The sequence below is a fragment of the Ctenocephalides felis genome, unplaced genomic scaffold (genome assembly GCF_003426905.1).
Source record: "Ctenocephalides felis isolate EL2017-DRISC unplaced genomic scaffold, ASM342690v1 CF-g0.4_SCAFFOLD_03571, whole genome shotgun sequence".
Classification (NCBI taxonomy): domain Eukaryota; kingdom Metazoa; phylum Arthropoda; class Insecta; order Siphonaptera; family Pulicidae; genus Ctenocephalides; species Ctenocephalides felis.
This window is the reverse complement of record NW_020539725.1, coordinates 12,833,896-12,849,030: the sequence shown is the minus strand read 5'-3', so window position 1 is coordinate 12,849,030 and position 15,135 is coordinate 12,833,896. Positions and strand designations below refer to the sequence as shown.

The following is a 15,135-nucleotide window of genomic DNA, read 5'->3' as shown; positions in this document are numbered from 1 at the left end:
TACCCGCGGGAAGTTCCAGCAATTTACCTTAAGCACGATGTCATACACCACAAGTTTGTTACATATATGATAAATATATTTATTATTGTCCATAGTGATTAGAGCTCTTTCCTTTCAATCACAAGATTCCGAGATCAATACCTATCCTGGACACCTTGATATCAAGCAGTAGTGTCATCGACTTGAAAATAGATGAAAGTATTTTTTTAAATAAAAATAGCCTTTACCTACGCATTAGACATTTTAATAACAATAGCAAATACAGATGGGGCCAATCGTTGGATTTCTTGAGTTTAAATCATAGACCGCGTCACTTGCGGTTTCATGATCTCCGATATATATATATATATATATATATATATATATATATATTTAATTTTTTGTTTTGTTTTTTTCATATTTTAGCTTAACCCTCCGTCGGTCGGCGTGTCTGGCCAGACTTTTTTCGACTTCAATTAAAAAAAAAAATACTTCTAGTAATCCTATCGACTTGAAATTTCTTGACTTTTCCTAAAATTTCATTAGCTGTCGATCAATGAAAAAATCAGGACGAAAAAATGTACAGGAGGATAATCATAAGGATATTAACTTTTTTATACTTCAAACGGTCGGAAAGGTCTGTCTAGACCACCCATACATTTTGTATGAAATATACGCTTTTTGATATATATAAACCAGTATTTTGTCTTTTTTCATGGTATTTTCTATTCAAACTGCGTTGTTTATATTCTTTGCTATGTGTTTTAACATGAATGTTAGTAATTTCATGACGAGAGTTCTTTGAAAACCTACCAACTTATTGGTAATCGCATACACTGAAAATCGGATGAGTAATGCACACATTCATTTCAAAGGCGCCGAAAAAGAATAAATGTTGTTTTTCATTGATTTAAAACAGAAAAATTAACAAAAAAGCAACGATTTTTTTATATTTCTTGATTTTTTTTTATATAATCGTTAATAAACAAGACACCAAAACTCATTTATCCCATATAAATGCATGTAAAATGAATGGTGGTCCAGCCAGACCTTTCCGACCGTTCGAAGGTGAAAAAATATCCGACCGACGGAGGGTTAAATACGCGTTACCCATGTTCAAAGTCACTTAGAAGTTGAGTGGTAATGTTCATGATTATGTAACGTACAATAAAGCGTTTAGAGGTGAAATTTCTTTATGTCTGAGACTTTTCACCAAACTATAAACTATAAACTATAAACTATAATTATTAACACTAATTACAAAAGATTCCTATATTCACTAAATTATTCATCAAATTTCATCGTCACACTTTCAAAGTATAATTAATGCAACTTTTTATTATTGTTTTTTTAAATTTAATGTATAAATAAGTATCCCACCCGAAGCTCAATGGAGCCCCCATGGTTTGATGTTGTTTTAATACGATTTTACGACCGGAGCGAGTTGACATCAACTTTTTCCAGAAGTCAATGTGCATTGCACATGCGGGCACGTGTGCCGCGGCCCTTAAATCACGATTGTTATAAATATTACTAGCAGGACATAAATTTTATAGTTATGCAGGTATGAGTTGACACAATTATTTTTAGAATTTATTTCATATTTATTACTTGTTTTTGCAACGTGATTTATTAAATTTTATTTATTCGATTATTTCTGTTAGGTCGCGCTGAATCTCTAACACGGGAATAATAAAAATTTGGTATTCCAATTAACGAATAATTGTTTTACTAAAATATGAGAGCCTTTATATTGACATTTGTGTGTCTATAAACGCCAAAAAATTACTAAATGATAATATTATGTTGGAAAAAAAAGTAATATAGAATGGTGGGCTGAAAAATTTCCGACCTAACAATGTTACATGAATTTTTCTTTTAATTTTTTTTATTTATGTTTGTGCATTAATTTCTATGACTCTACACACTTTTCCCAGCAATGATTTCATCACCAAAAGTTGTTCACAAAGTCCATTATCCTCATTTGACAAAAATGTATGTCCTCCGAGCTCCGAGGGCTGTTTTTAGATGGGGAAATAAAAAGAAGTAGTTTGGAGTCAGATCTGGTGAGTAAGGTGAATGGTCAAGCAGTTTCTCTTGATGAAACAGGATTTTCTTTTCCTGCAAATGTGAACATTTTCCGTAATTTATGCCTTTAGATTATCAAGTAATATTGCGTAGTATGCTTCTGTATTGGTTTTTGTTTTTTGAAGATAATTCATTAAAATAACTCTATGACTACCTCAAAATATAGAAGATACCACACTCCAAGCTCAAAATAACTGTTTTTGTTCTTTTTATAGCTGACCAAAACATTTCTTGGACATCTTCATTATCTCTGCTATCTTCCATACTTTAATTCGGCTTTCGTCTAACATCATTTCGTGAACTTTAGCAATGTTATTTTCAGAAGTTGGAATTTTTGGACTTCCTGAACGATCATCATCTACCAAGCTCTTTCGGCCAAACTCAACTCCAAAAATTTTGCTGTGACAAATGATGGTGCCCATACACAGAATACAATTTATCTTTCATTTGGGCATCCGCATTGCCTTTCAAGAACAAATATTTAATAACAGTTCAATAATCAATTTTCTTCATTTTCACAAAAACACTTACATGTTTTTATTCAAACGGCTGTCGATTGAAAACGGAGGGCTCAAAATGGCCAAACTTTTGGAGAGTAACTCCTAAAAGATGTACAACTTAATTCATCAGTTTTTATTGACGAGTGCTTCGTGTTGAGATCGGAAACTTTTTTTTTAACTTGTTATTTAATTTAACTTCTGCCTCCGTGCTTGATCCTGCGCTTCGGCTTTCAGTTCCCTGTATTTTTTCTTCTCGCCTAAGTCATCAATCATTTGCATTCTTCTTCTTCGTATTCCTTTCAGTCCTACTATTTTACCCTCGACGACGTCGTGCTAGAGGCACTCTTTTTGCAGAAGAGGTCCGATAATTGATATGTATATTAATTTATTAATAAATATTAAGTTTTTTTTGTCCAATTTTTTAAAAAAATTCAATTACTCTGAAACTTCTAAATTTAATTTAGTTATTGAATTATTGAAAGCTAGACGGAAATATTTGCTTCTTTTATATGTCTTTAAAGAAAAACAAAGATGAAGTTTTTCAGTTGTGCTGATGAATCGGTAAACCAGATTCGTTAAATTTATTTATTCATTCATTTTTTATTTGCCAATAGAAAATTATTTTTATTTAATTAATCGCTATTAAATTCAGTATTCCATGTATCCTGTATTACTATATTATGTATAGAAGATCTACCTAAAAGCTTTGGAACAAATTCGATTATAATATACCTAAGTGTGCATAAATTCCAACTACTTATTTATAAGGGCAATAACTTTTCGGAAACACGAAACGTGTATCAGTCACACACGCAACTAAATAAAATTTTATTGCTTTCAGAACAGGTAATTAAAATTTAGTAATGTTTAGACATGTACATAAATAATCACAGAAGTACACTTCTCTGATATCATATAGTTTTCTTGTAGACTATATTGCAATACTGGTTATTATCTATAAACGAGAAATGTAAATTTAAGGAAGCATATATTCATACGAATTATGTAGATTTCCAGAATAAATTTTGTGGTAACATTTTTACTCAAAAGCAGATGCATCTCAATACTAGAAAGGCAAAATGTTTTTTCATTAAAAGCTTTACTCTTGAAATGCGGAGCAAGTTGATCTATATGTTTTATATATATCTCATTTCAAAACGCTTTAAACTAGTACAGAAATTCAGTGTTTCTTTGAAGTCTGACATCTTCTAATTATAAATTAAAAATATCTAAGCTTTTCTAACTAACTATATTTTACCCTGGTTAGCTAAAACCGTATACATCTACTTGAATTAAGAAGTTGGTAGTTAAATTCTTACGAATTCTTGACTTATATTTCTAGTGTATAGATTTTTTTTAACAACAGTCAGAACTATTCTTAGTATTCCATAAGCTGCTATAATGTATTTTCTACTAATTGGCTTAACTTGAAGGCTCAGTGGCTTTGTCTTTGTGGTGAATTTTTTATATTTTTAAATGTTATACTTTTAGTTGTGATGTGATAGGTATTTTGCAGAAATGCTTCAAAAGGTGATATCTGGATCCATATTTTTAAGTGATATCAGCTTGATGAGCGATAAGATATCAGTTTAATGATTACTCCTTTGATGTGAAGATTATGTATTATAAACAGTGATACACTACAGTAACTTATTTTACACTTTGTTAGTTACGTCGATGATATTATTGATTATATATTATTATTGGCTTCAAATAAAAAGCATCTACGAACGATTGGATATTACAAACAATTTGAATATTATTTAGAGGTTCTCAAATCTTCCAAATAGATCAGGGCCTCAGAATAGGATTAAAAAAACTGCATCGGTTTTAGACTATTTTGAGCCAAGTAAATTGCATCGGATATACATTTAGTCCAGTCATTTGGTGCAAAAAAAGGCTGTTGCCGGTACAGTACTCCGGGAATTCTGAAAATTGGTAATCTTATAGATTTCGAGGTGCTCTTTACGGAAATCAACTTTGCCACCTCAAATTTGAACGGCAAGTTGCCGCCATATTAAAAAAATGGCGTCAAAAAACAGCTTTTTTAAAATATCTACTTCCTGGCTCAATCTACGATAAAAGTATCTATGTACGAATTAAACTAGAGAAAATTTCCTACAATTCCTTAGAAAACCGTTTTTTTGTAAAATTGATAGTTTGAGAGTACGGCCGCCTCAAAGTCTTTGCTGCTCTCGCCGTAGTATCAAATCTGTCCATATATGACAGCACTTCGAACTTGACCACATTCTCTCTAATAATTAATATTTTCAATGTTAAATTAAGCGAATAAGATCTTAAGCGATCTAATTCAAATATTTTTCGTTTTTTTTTTTGCTAATTTTTTAACACTTCAATGGCAAAGTAGCTGTAAATATACTTATAGCTTGAGTAGCACCTTATAGCTTCAAGTAGCTTGAAGCGTTAAAAAATCAGCAAAAAAACAGAAAAATATTTGAATTATTTTATTTCTAGATCTTATTCGCTCAATTTAATATTGAAAATATTAATTATTAGAGAGAATGTGGTCAAGTACGAAGTGCTGTCATATATGGACAGATTTGATACTACGGCGAGAGCAGCAAAGACTTTGAGGCGGCCGTACTCTCAAACTATCAATTTTACAAAAAAACGGTTTTCTAAGGAATTGTAGGAAATTTTCTCTAGTTTAATTCGTACATAGATACTTTTATCGTAGATTGAGCCAGGAAGTAGATATTTTAAAAAAGCTGTTTTTTGACGCCATTTTTTTAATATGGCGGCAACTTGCCGTTCAAATTTGAGGTGGCAAAGTTGATTTCCGTAAAGAGCACCTCGAAATCTATAAGATTACCAATTTTCAGAATTCCCGGAGTACTGTACCGGCAAGACGACCAAATGACTGGACTAATTGCAGAGTTATTAATAAAATGCAGATTAATAGCTTACCAGGAAAATTAAATATCTAAGATAAAAACAGTGAAACGCAGAAATATGAATCATTTTGTTTGACCATTTAACTGTGATGGCCGAGTATGCCATCATGGAGAAGTGGCAAAATTTTGTGAATTGACAATTGTAATCAGGGACTATTGGCTATTTAAATTGCAATTTTGAGAGGAACAAAAGATGCTTTGAAATTCCAAGACGTTTAGAAGAGTTTTGTGACTATGCCGGAATAAATTGAATAAAAATATAAACAATTAGATTATTAAAGTATTCATTATAAACTTTTCTTCAGTATGAACTAAGCCCCTCAACATTTTAAAATTCTGATTTTTATGATACTATTTTTTTTTAAATCGAGCATATAAAAAAAGTTGTACAAAATTTTGTTTCAGGCAGTCGCTTTTTTGTGCAAAACAAATTGATTTTGTTAAGTTTTGTAAAAACATATAGTGGAAATATTGTTTGCTATTTTTACGGCTTTTGCATGAAATTCGTGCCTCTAGACCAGAATAACTTCGTAATATAATGCAAAATATAAATATGTAACTAAACTAGTGGTGTATTGCGTTAAAGTAAAAGTTTACATAAAAAGGAAATGAACAGAAAATCATGAAGGAGAGTTAGAATGAAGGATATTTTCTCTTTTTTTTAACTTCCCGTAGCGTAAGTCACAGTAATCGCAAAAATATCGTAAATGAAAATTGTTATATATCTTTACGTTTCAAAGGTTTTTGAACATTTTGGCATACCTTAGAAAAATGAATATATGTGTGTGTGCGGATACAAGTTTTCGTCGACGATTTCGGGAACACCAATCAATCGATTTGAATAATTCAAAAAACGATTGGTATTGATAAGGAGTCGTGCTGATTAATTTTTGGCAAAGGCAGGTCTAGTCGTTCCTAAGATATGGGGTAAAAAATGCCAAAAACGGAAACTCAGTTTTTAAGAGAACGGAGCGTCCGAATTGAATAATTCAAAAAAATTTTACTTGTATTGACAAGATGAAGAACTGATTAAATTTTTATGGAGGCAGATCCAGTTGTTATGGACTTTCAACAAAAATAAGTTAAAAAATGTCATTTGGCGATCAAAAATGTTTATTGGACACATGTACATCAAATTATCAGATCTTTTATAAAGTTTTCAATGATGTGTACACATTTTGTGTAATTTTTTTTTGAAGTTGCTTACCAAGATTTTTAATTACGGTACGGAAAGTTCCAGCAATTGCCATGCCATGCCATGCGCCCCACTAGTTTAGGAATTATATTAACAAATATAATGTTTTAACAAAATATATAATTATTTATTTCAAGTATATAAGTGATTTTTTAGAAATGAAAAAAATTGCTTTCTCTAAAATTAATGGTTTCATCAATACAAGCAGAAGATTTTTAAAATCATTCAAATTGGATGCTTAGTTCTCTCAAAAACTGCCATTTTTGCCCACTAATCACGATTTCTCTCTAGCATTACAAATTAAATTTTTTCTGAATTATTCAAATCGAATGCTCCGTGCTGTCAAAAATTTGATTTCTATTTTCTGCACAATCTTTGCTTAGCATCTCCAAAATGGCTGAATTTGTCTTTGCCAAAAAGTGATCAGCACGACACCTATCAATCTTTAATTTATTTAATACGATATAAACCGCATCCAGTATAGGTAATAATATTTAAACTATACATTTCTTTCTATTTAAATGTGGTCAGATTATGGCTTCACAACTCCTGACGATACATAGGTTTGTAGGCGTTATTCTTCGTTTCCACCCTAGTTGGTAAATATTTTATTTATATTTACGTTTTAGGGTGCAACCGCATGGGACTATCGCGTGATTGTCACTTGGCACGCCATACTTTCATCTCTTTTAATGCGTTTTTACTATTACAGAATATCTACTCTACTCCCACTGAAATTGTTTTACTGATAAATAATACTACTTACAATCATTGTATGATATGATATAAAGTATAGATTTATCGAATCGTTCTGATACTAAAGGACCGATTCTGCCGTGAAATAGATCAATGTTTCGTATGAGCTACGATGGGGCTACGCTATGTAACGCTTCTCATACAAATTGGTACTAAATACTGTCAAACCCATGTGGTTGCTGTGCAGTCAGGCGTTTTAGATGGAAAACTCAAACTAGAAAACGCACAAATGTAAAACAAAACAATGTTTTCATAACTGCATCTTTGTGATGTGGTATAATAACATTAGAGTAAAGTTGCACTCTATGTGTAAAAAGCCTGATTGCACAGCAAATACATGGCATTTTGACAGTATTGAATACCAATTTGTATGAGAAGCGTTACATAGCGTAGCACCATCGTAGGGGCTATGTACGCTATGTAGGGCATAGCGTAGCCCCATCGTATATATGTTTGTGTCGGTGTGTGTGTGCGGATACAAATTTTCGTCTACGATTTCGGGAACACGTTTCAACCGATTTCAATTATTCAAAAAACATTCGATTCCTATAAATCAGGAGACGTGCTGATTAGTTTTTGGTATAAGCAGGTTTAGCGTTTCGAAAATACGGGGCAAAAAGTGCCACAACCGTAACTCAGCTTTTAAGAGAACGGAATATCCGATTTTAATAATTCAAAGAACATTTTACTTTTATTGACAAGATGAACAACTGATTAAATTTTTATGAAGGCAGGTCTATCGGTTTCGAAGATCTAGTAAAAAAAGTAAAAAATGCCATTTGGCGGTCAAAAATGATCATTAAACATGCAGATAAAATTATCAGATATTTTATAGAGATTTTAACAATAAGTATAAAATTTGTTTACATTCCTATGAGTTCCGTACCAATGTTTATCCGTTAGACGGCGACGCGACGCTTACGCGCTTTGACATTTCGTCTCTATGCAGTTAAAGCAGTACGATTGCTTTGAAAAAAAGTTCAGAAATTCCAAAATATTTCAAAATAAAGAAAATTTATAGTTTTCCAAAAATCTAATTTTTTCAAAGAAAATGTTTTCCAAAAATGTTAGTCTTTTTAAAAAAAGAAATTTTGGTATAAGATGTTCCAGCAATTTGCCTTAAGGCACGATGTCATGAGACCCACTAGTTAGTATTTGATTTGTATATAGTCCACCTGCCTAACAATCTACTTATTTGCCTGTTCAAAGCAAAAGGTCTACCTATTTAAGTGACTGTATATCTAAAAATAAGTGTCACGTGTGGCAGTTGTCAACTAAGTTAACTAAGTTGTCAAAATAAGTTAACTTGTCTACTTTTGTACCTGCTAATCTGTCCACTCATTTACTTGGCTACATGTCTACCTGCCTACCAGATGATCTCTTCTAGTCGACCAGCCTTCTGTTCTACTTTCCTATATTTCTACCTGTCTATCTTTCTGTCTTCCTGTTCTTCTATTTGTCTACCTGTCCATGAAACAACAATAACGATTTGTCATAAACATTGAATTCAGAGCACCAAATGTCAAGTTTTTAACTTTTTTTCTGCAACTTCCAAACTGATGGACCTGCCTTTGCAAAAGTGAAATCATTTTCACTTTTCACTTTTCCAATGCAAATAAAATGTTGTTTGAATCAGATGCACTCAAAAGTAGCCATTGCACTTCTTGCATCTTTAAATCTATATATCTGTATCTTTTGAATCATAATAGCATTGGATAGAACACACGACTGCTCAAGCCTCGTTCATTGATTCTTGATATCAATTATTTGTTATAAAATTTTCTAACCAAATTTTTTTTCTCAAATTTGATGATAATTTCTTTGATATATAACTGATTTAAGTTAAATTATTTAACGCACTTTGAATATGATTTAATTGTTTTAATTGGCATTACATTAATAAGGAAAAAATAGAATTTTTATAGACCCATTGGTTCAATTTATGAATCTTAATATATATAGATAGGTTTTTAGTGATATATGCAAACATTGGGTTACAAACGAAAAAAATAAATTATTATCTAAAAAGTGTTTTTGTGCAGTAAGGTGTATCGCAAAACGCCGAAAATGTTTTTCGCTGATCATATGGCAAATTTTAGAAACAATATATATGTATATGCATGTGTGTAGAATGTATCTAATAGATACTATCTATGCAACTTCGAAGCTAGAAAATTTAGAATAAAACTTTGTGCACGTTTTCGAGAAAATGGATCAAGCGATTTAATTAGGTGTGAAGATTTGATTAGTTTTTGAAGTTTCACTAGTTTCTGAGAATTAATAAAACCTATATGTCTACTATTATTAAACATATATGTATACTAAGGCTAAGAAAGTAATAATGTCTTTTCATACAATCGAGACCTAAGGCTAAGAAAGTAATAATGTCTTTTCATACAATCGAGACTTCTCAGATTCTGCATGTGATTTTTATATGTAAAATGCAACCATATTGACTCATAATAAGGCAATTTTAAATAAGGCAATATGCTAATATGTATATTGTTATATACAATACTGTATAACAGGGCTTCTTAAACTTTGGCCTCCATCTGGGGTTGCGTAGGAAAATTCTGAGGTTGCGAGAGATTTTAATGTTAAATATATTCGTATCATTTTAAAATATTACGTCTAGATCTTTGTATACCTAATAAATAAATTACCTAAAAATATAATTTTTTTTTCTTCTATATTTGCGTGGGGTCGTCAAAAAATCGCAATCATAAATGTGGTCGCAAATGACAAAAGTTTAAGAAGCCCCGCTGTATAACATAAAACTCATAATATCATATCAAAATAAATATTCATGAATGTTTAATTTATTTAATTTGAAAATTATAACACAATAACTGATATGTACTCTGAAAATACTATTTTAATTACTACTAAATTTAATTAATTAAAGTTATAACTAATTAATTAATTACAAATGTAAGTTCATGAATATTTTACATATGTTTTATTCATGTGAAAAATAAACTAATTTTTTGTATTTACATACCACTGACATAAAATATTTCAATATAACTATCTAATATCGACTATTTAACCCTTTTCACTCGGATGCCGCCCCTCCGACGGCAAAACACATACATATCTAGAATTTCGCGAGTGGAAAGGGTTAATAACATTATATCAGGTAATAAAGAAGATAACAACTTCTCAGTCATCAGTAAGGAGCACTTAGTGTTATTTTAATTGATTTATATTTTCAAAAACACTAACTTTCCTTTTAAAAAATGTTTCAACTTTCATTTTTCTCTTGCTAGCAGCAAGATCGAGAATATTTTTAAGAACAGAAATTTGAAACTGATCACTCTCTGCTTGATCTTCAAACCAGCGTAATGCAATATCCAAACTTTCATATGCTTGCTCAGCCGAAGGAACAATTTCTTTTTTAACTTCTATATTTTCGTTTTCTTCTTTATCAGTTACCAATTCTACAATAACTTTATCTTCTGTGATAAGACATGTTGAGTCACCATCATCTGGCTTAAGATCAGTTAAGAACTTTTCTCCTTCGATTTGCAGATCACGAATACCATGTCTGGATTTAAATCTTTTTAGCCATCCTGTAGTGGCCTGAAAATTAGGTGGTCCTCCATACTGTTGGTAGAGCTCCATAGCCTTTTCGCATAGAATTGGTCCATTGATCTGTTCACCTTGGGATCTTTTTTCTATTAACCATCTATAAACGGCTTCATCTGCAACCTTATTTTCTGCCAGTCTCATGGTTTTGCGTTCATTAACTCTATCGACAGAGTCTATTTTGGATATAAATTCAATAATATCGAATTTTTGTTTTCGTATATCACTTACGGTCGATTTTCCCACTCCGTATTCGAGAGCTAGTATGGTTGGAAGTTCTCCTTCATCTAAACGCCTAATTATATCGTATTTGTCTTTCATAGACAGAACTACTCTTTTGCGTTTCATCATTTTTGATTACTTCATAAACAAAAAATTGTTTTATAAAGACTTGACATTGATTGAGAAAATTATTGAAGATTATCTTGAGCATCTCCTATCAAAAGTCTTTTCAAGGTTAATTTCATCCATTTTTTTCTGTAAATAGAATAGAAAATTGTCACATGTAGTGTTTAGAAATGAAATATAAAGTATTTAATGGTGAAATATAAAATGGAAAATATTTGTAGAAATTCTGTACGGATCAGAGACATAGACTCTAAGACAGAAATCTTAGTCTCTTGAAATGTAGTACTGGAGACTAGTGAAAATAAAGTGGACAGATAAGCTAAAAAATGAAGGAGACATGAGAAAAGTGGGCAAAGAAAGGACTCTACTGAGCAGAATCATTAAAAGAAAAGAAAACTGGATCGGACTGATTCTGCAAAAAGAGTGCCTTCTATAAGGCGTTGTAAAATAGAAGGTAAAATAGAAGGATTAAAAAGATTGGAAAAAGAAGAACGCAAATGATTGATAACATACGCGAGAAGAAAAAAAAACTAAAAGCCGAAGTTTGGACAGAAAAATTCATAGGAGTGTAAAAAAAGTAAATACTGTTATAAAGGCAATAATAAACAAGGGAGGAAAAGGTAATCATTGTTTTAATAAAAAAATATACAAAACTTTTAAAGTAAGTCATTTAAACTATTCAATAAAATTCTCATTCTATGTAAAAATCCATATTTTATTAATTACTGTTAGTTCGGTATTTTTCACCTATTTTTTATTTGGCTTTATATTTGTTGAATTATACTTTAAGTATTAACCAATCAATTCATAAACCGTTTCTAAAAATCAGTTAAAATATAAGAAATTAACACTTAATAATAATATTAATTAATATAGCTTTATGATCTATGAAAATAAAATATATTAGTTTTTTTTTTAAATTATGTTTGTTACTGATTTATTTATTTTTATTTTAAAATTCACTTAATAAACTTAATGTAATGTTGTAAGTAATAAACTTAATGTAATGTTGAGTACATTAAAATAACTGTTCTATTGATTAAGCCATTTAAGTCTTTTACTACTATAATAATCATATTTTATATCAATTAATTAATATATCAATATAATCATCATAATAATTAATTAATATTATCAATTAATAATATTAATATAATTATGTTAAGTAAATGTACGTTTTACGTGATCATTATTAAAATATTTATATTGTCATCAGTATGCAATTATGAAATGTTAATCATAATAAACTCTGTGAAAGATTTAAAAAATGAGCAAATATAATAAATATAAATTAAATGAAACTAATTATAAATATAAATTAAAATTAGCAATAACAATACATCGCCCAATACAAATGTTATCATAGTATTCGATGATTCATTAATACAGTATTACCGTGGTTTCCAACCTGTGAGGCGCGACATCTTTGGGGACCGTGAAGTTGCAAGGGGGCGTACAACTGCTTTCTAAATACTATATTCAAAAAAAATAAAAAAATGTTGAAATGATAAAAAAATTAATGAATAATTAATTTATTACGTATATGATATTATATTATTCTTGATATATAATTTCAAGAATAATATTTTTTATATCTGTATTTGTAGCCTGATAAATAAATTATAATATCAGTTGATTATTTATTAAAATAGATTGTTAGAAAAATTAAGCGAAACGCAACATTATTTTTTCCACAAGCGGGAGTACGAAAAGGTTGGAAACCCCTGCAGTCAGGGCCGGATTTAGAAATTTGGCGCCCTGGGGCACTGACAAAAATGCCGCCCCATCCCAGGATTTTTACTTAAATAGTTTTTATATAAAAATTCATTTTAAATTCACTACGCATTACATACTATAAATAGTGGTGCTTGGCATCGCGCCTTAAGGCAAATTGCTGAAACTTTTCATACCAAAAATTAAAATTAAAAAAAAAAGTTAAAATATATAAAACGTTATATAATAAACGTTTTATAAAATATATAAAAAAAATTTACTTTTATGAAAAATTTTTTTTTCATATTTTTTTCAAAGCGATCGCACTGCTTTGGCTGCGTAGAGTCAAAATATAGATAGCACGTAACATAACAAAAGGTTTTTTAGTAAATTCAATTTTTTTCATTTTTCAAAAAATTTTCAAAGCTCTTTATAAAATGTAATTTTTAGCAGGGAAAGTTTCGGTAACTTGCCTAAGGCGCAATGCCATGCGTCAGTAGTTTAATTATTTTAGGGTGCTATAAGCTTGGAAGTGCACAAATTTGTAATCTTAAGAGTGCTCGAGATCTGATATTTGTTTCAACTTTCAGCTCGTTTACGAATTTTTTATTAGCAAAATTGCCAAATTTTGTATTGCAATCGTATTATGTTTTGTTAATTATATTTCTTGAATAAAAAATTTTATTAAGAATGAGTTAATTATATTGTATATAATTTTTTTTTCACTATCCAAATTTTGCCGCCCCCAAAAATTTGCCGCCCTGGGCAGTAGCCCCGACTGCCCCTACTGTAAATCCAGCACTGCCTGCAGTATTATGTTATTGAATAGTTATAATGTGCTAGTTAACATACCTCATACAAGCTAATAATCAGCATTTTAACTTAAAACAACGCGTAAGTATTTCTGCAATTTTGTTTATTAATGTTTCTCAATATTTTACATCTACGATACAAATATGAGTTTTGAGCAGTGCTAACAAGCAGATACTAACCAACTGCCTCGCAATTTCAAGAGTGGGAAGCTCGTTGCTCGACGAGACGTCGGAGGCGCGGGACGTGTGCGGATAACCGGTCGGCCGGATAATCAATATCAAAGCAGGGTCGTATTCGGATAGCGCACATTGATAAATAATTAGTGGGGCGCATGGCATCGTGCCTTAAGACAAATTGCTGGAACTGTCCGTACCAAAAATTATTTTTTTTTTAAAAAAGTTTAACATTTTTGTAAAAAATTTACTCTGAAAAAATTAGATTTTTGAGAAACTATAAATTTTTGTCAAAAATTTCCTTTTTTTGAAAAAAAAAATTTTTTGAAGAAAAATTTTATTTTAAAATATTTTGGAAATTCTGAACTTTTTTGAAAGTAATTATACTGCTTTAACTGCATAGAGACGAAATATCGAAGCGCGTAAGTGCCGCGTCGCCGTCTAACGGATAAACATTGGTACGGAACCCATAGGAATGTAAATAAAATTTATACTTATCATTAAATCTCTCTGTAAAATCTGATAATTTGATGTGCATATGTCTAATGATCATTTTTCACCTCCAAATGGCATTTTTTTACTTTTTTCATTAGATCTCCGAAACCGCTAGACCTGCTTCATGAAAATTTGATCAGTTCTCATCTTGTCAATACATGTAAAAATGTTGTACAATGTAAAAAACGGAGGCTCCGTTCGCTTAAAAACTGAGTTACCGTTTTCGCACTTTTTCCCCATATCTTCGAAACGGCTAGACCTGCCTTCGCCAGAAACTAATCAGCACGTGTCCTTATCAATACGAATCGAATGTTTTTGAATTATTCAAATTGCTTCATCCGTGTTCCCGAAATCGTCGACGAAAATTTGTATCCGCACCACACACACATACAAACAAATACATCCATTTTTTCTAAGGTATGCCAAGATGTTCAGAAGGTTTCCAAACGTAAATATATAAAAATTTTCATTTTCGATTTTTTTGCGATTACTATAACTTGCCCTACGGGAAGCTAAAAAGGTTTAAGTTGACTCAATCTCTCTCTAATTTAGTGTAACTTCTGGATATTATA

At 30.6% G+C, this 15,135-nt stretch overlaps 2 protein-coding genes across 2 annotated transcripts in view; both read left to right on the top strand.

The window, feature by feature from the left end:
• Positions 1-15,135, top strand: part of LOC113385367 (MOB kinase activator-like 2) — a gene marked incomplete in the record, with an annotated part of 296,192 nt that overhangs the window by 91,571 nt on the left and 189,486 nt on the right.
• Positions 14,730-15,135, top strand: part of LOC113384725 (diphthine methyl ester synthase-like) — a 2,182-nt gene continuing 1,776 nt past the window's right edge. The window contains exons 1-2 of the mRNA XM_026622487.1: positions 14,730-14,741; positions 15,091-15,114. Of these exons, the coding sequence (XP_026478272.1) occupies positions 14,730-14,741; positions 15,091-15,114 (36 nt within the window). The remainder of the gene's footprint in view (positions 14,742-15,090; positions 15,115-15,135) is intronic.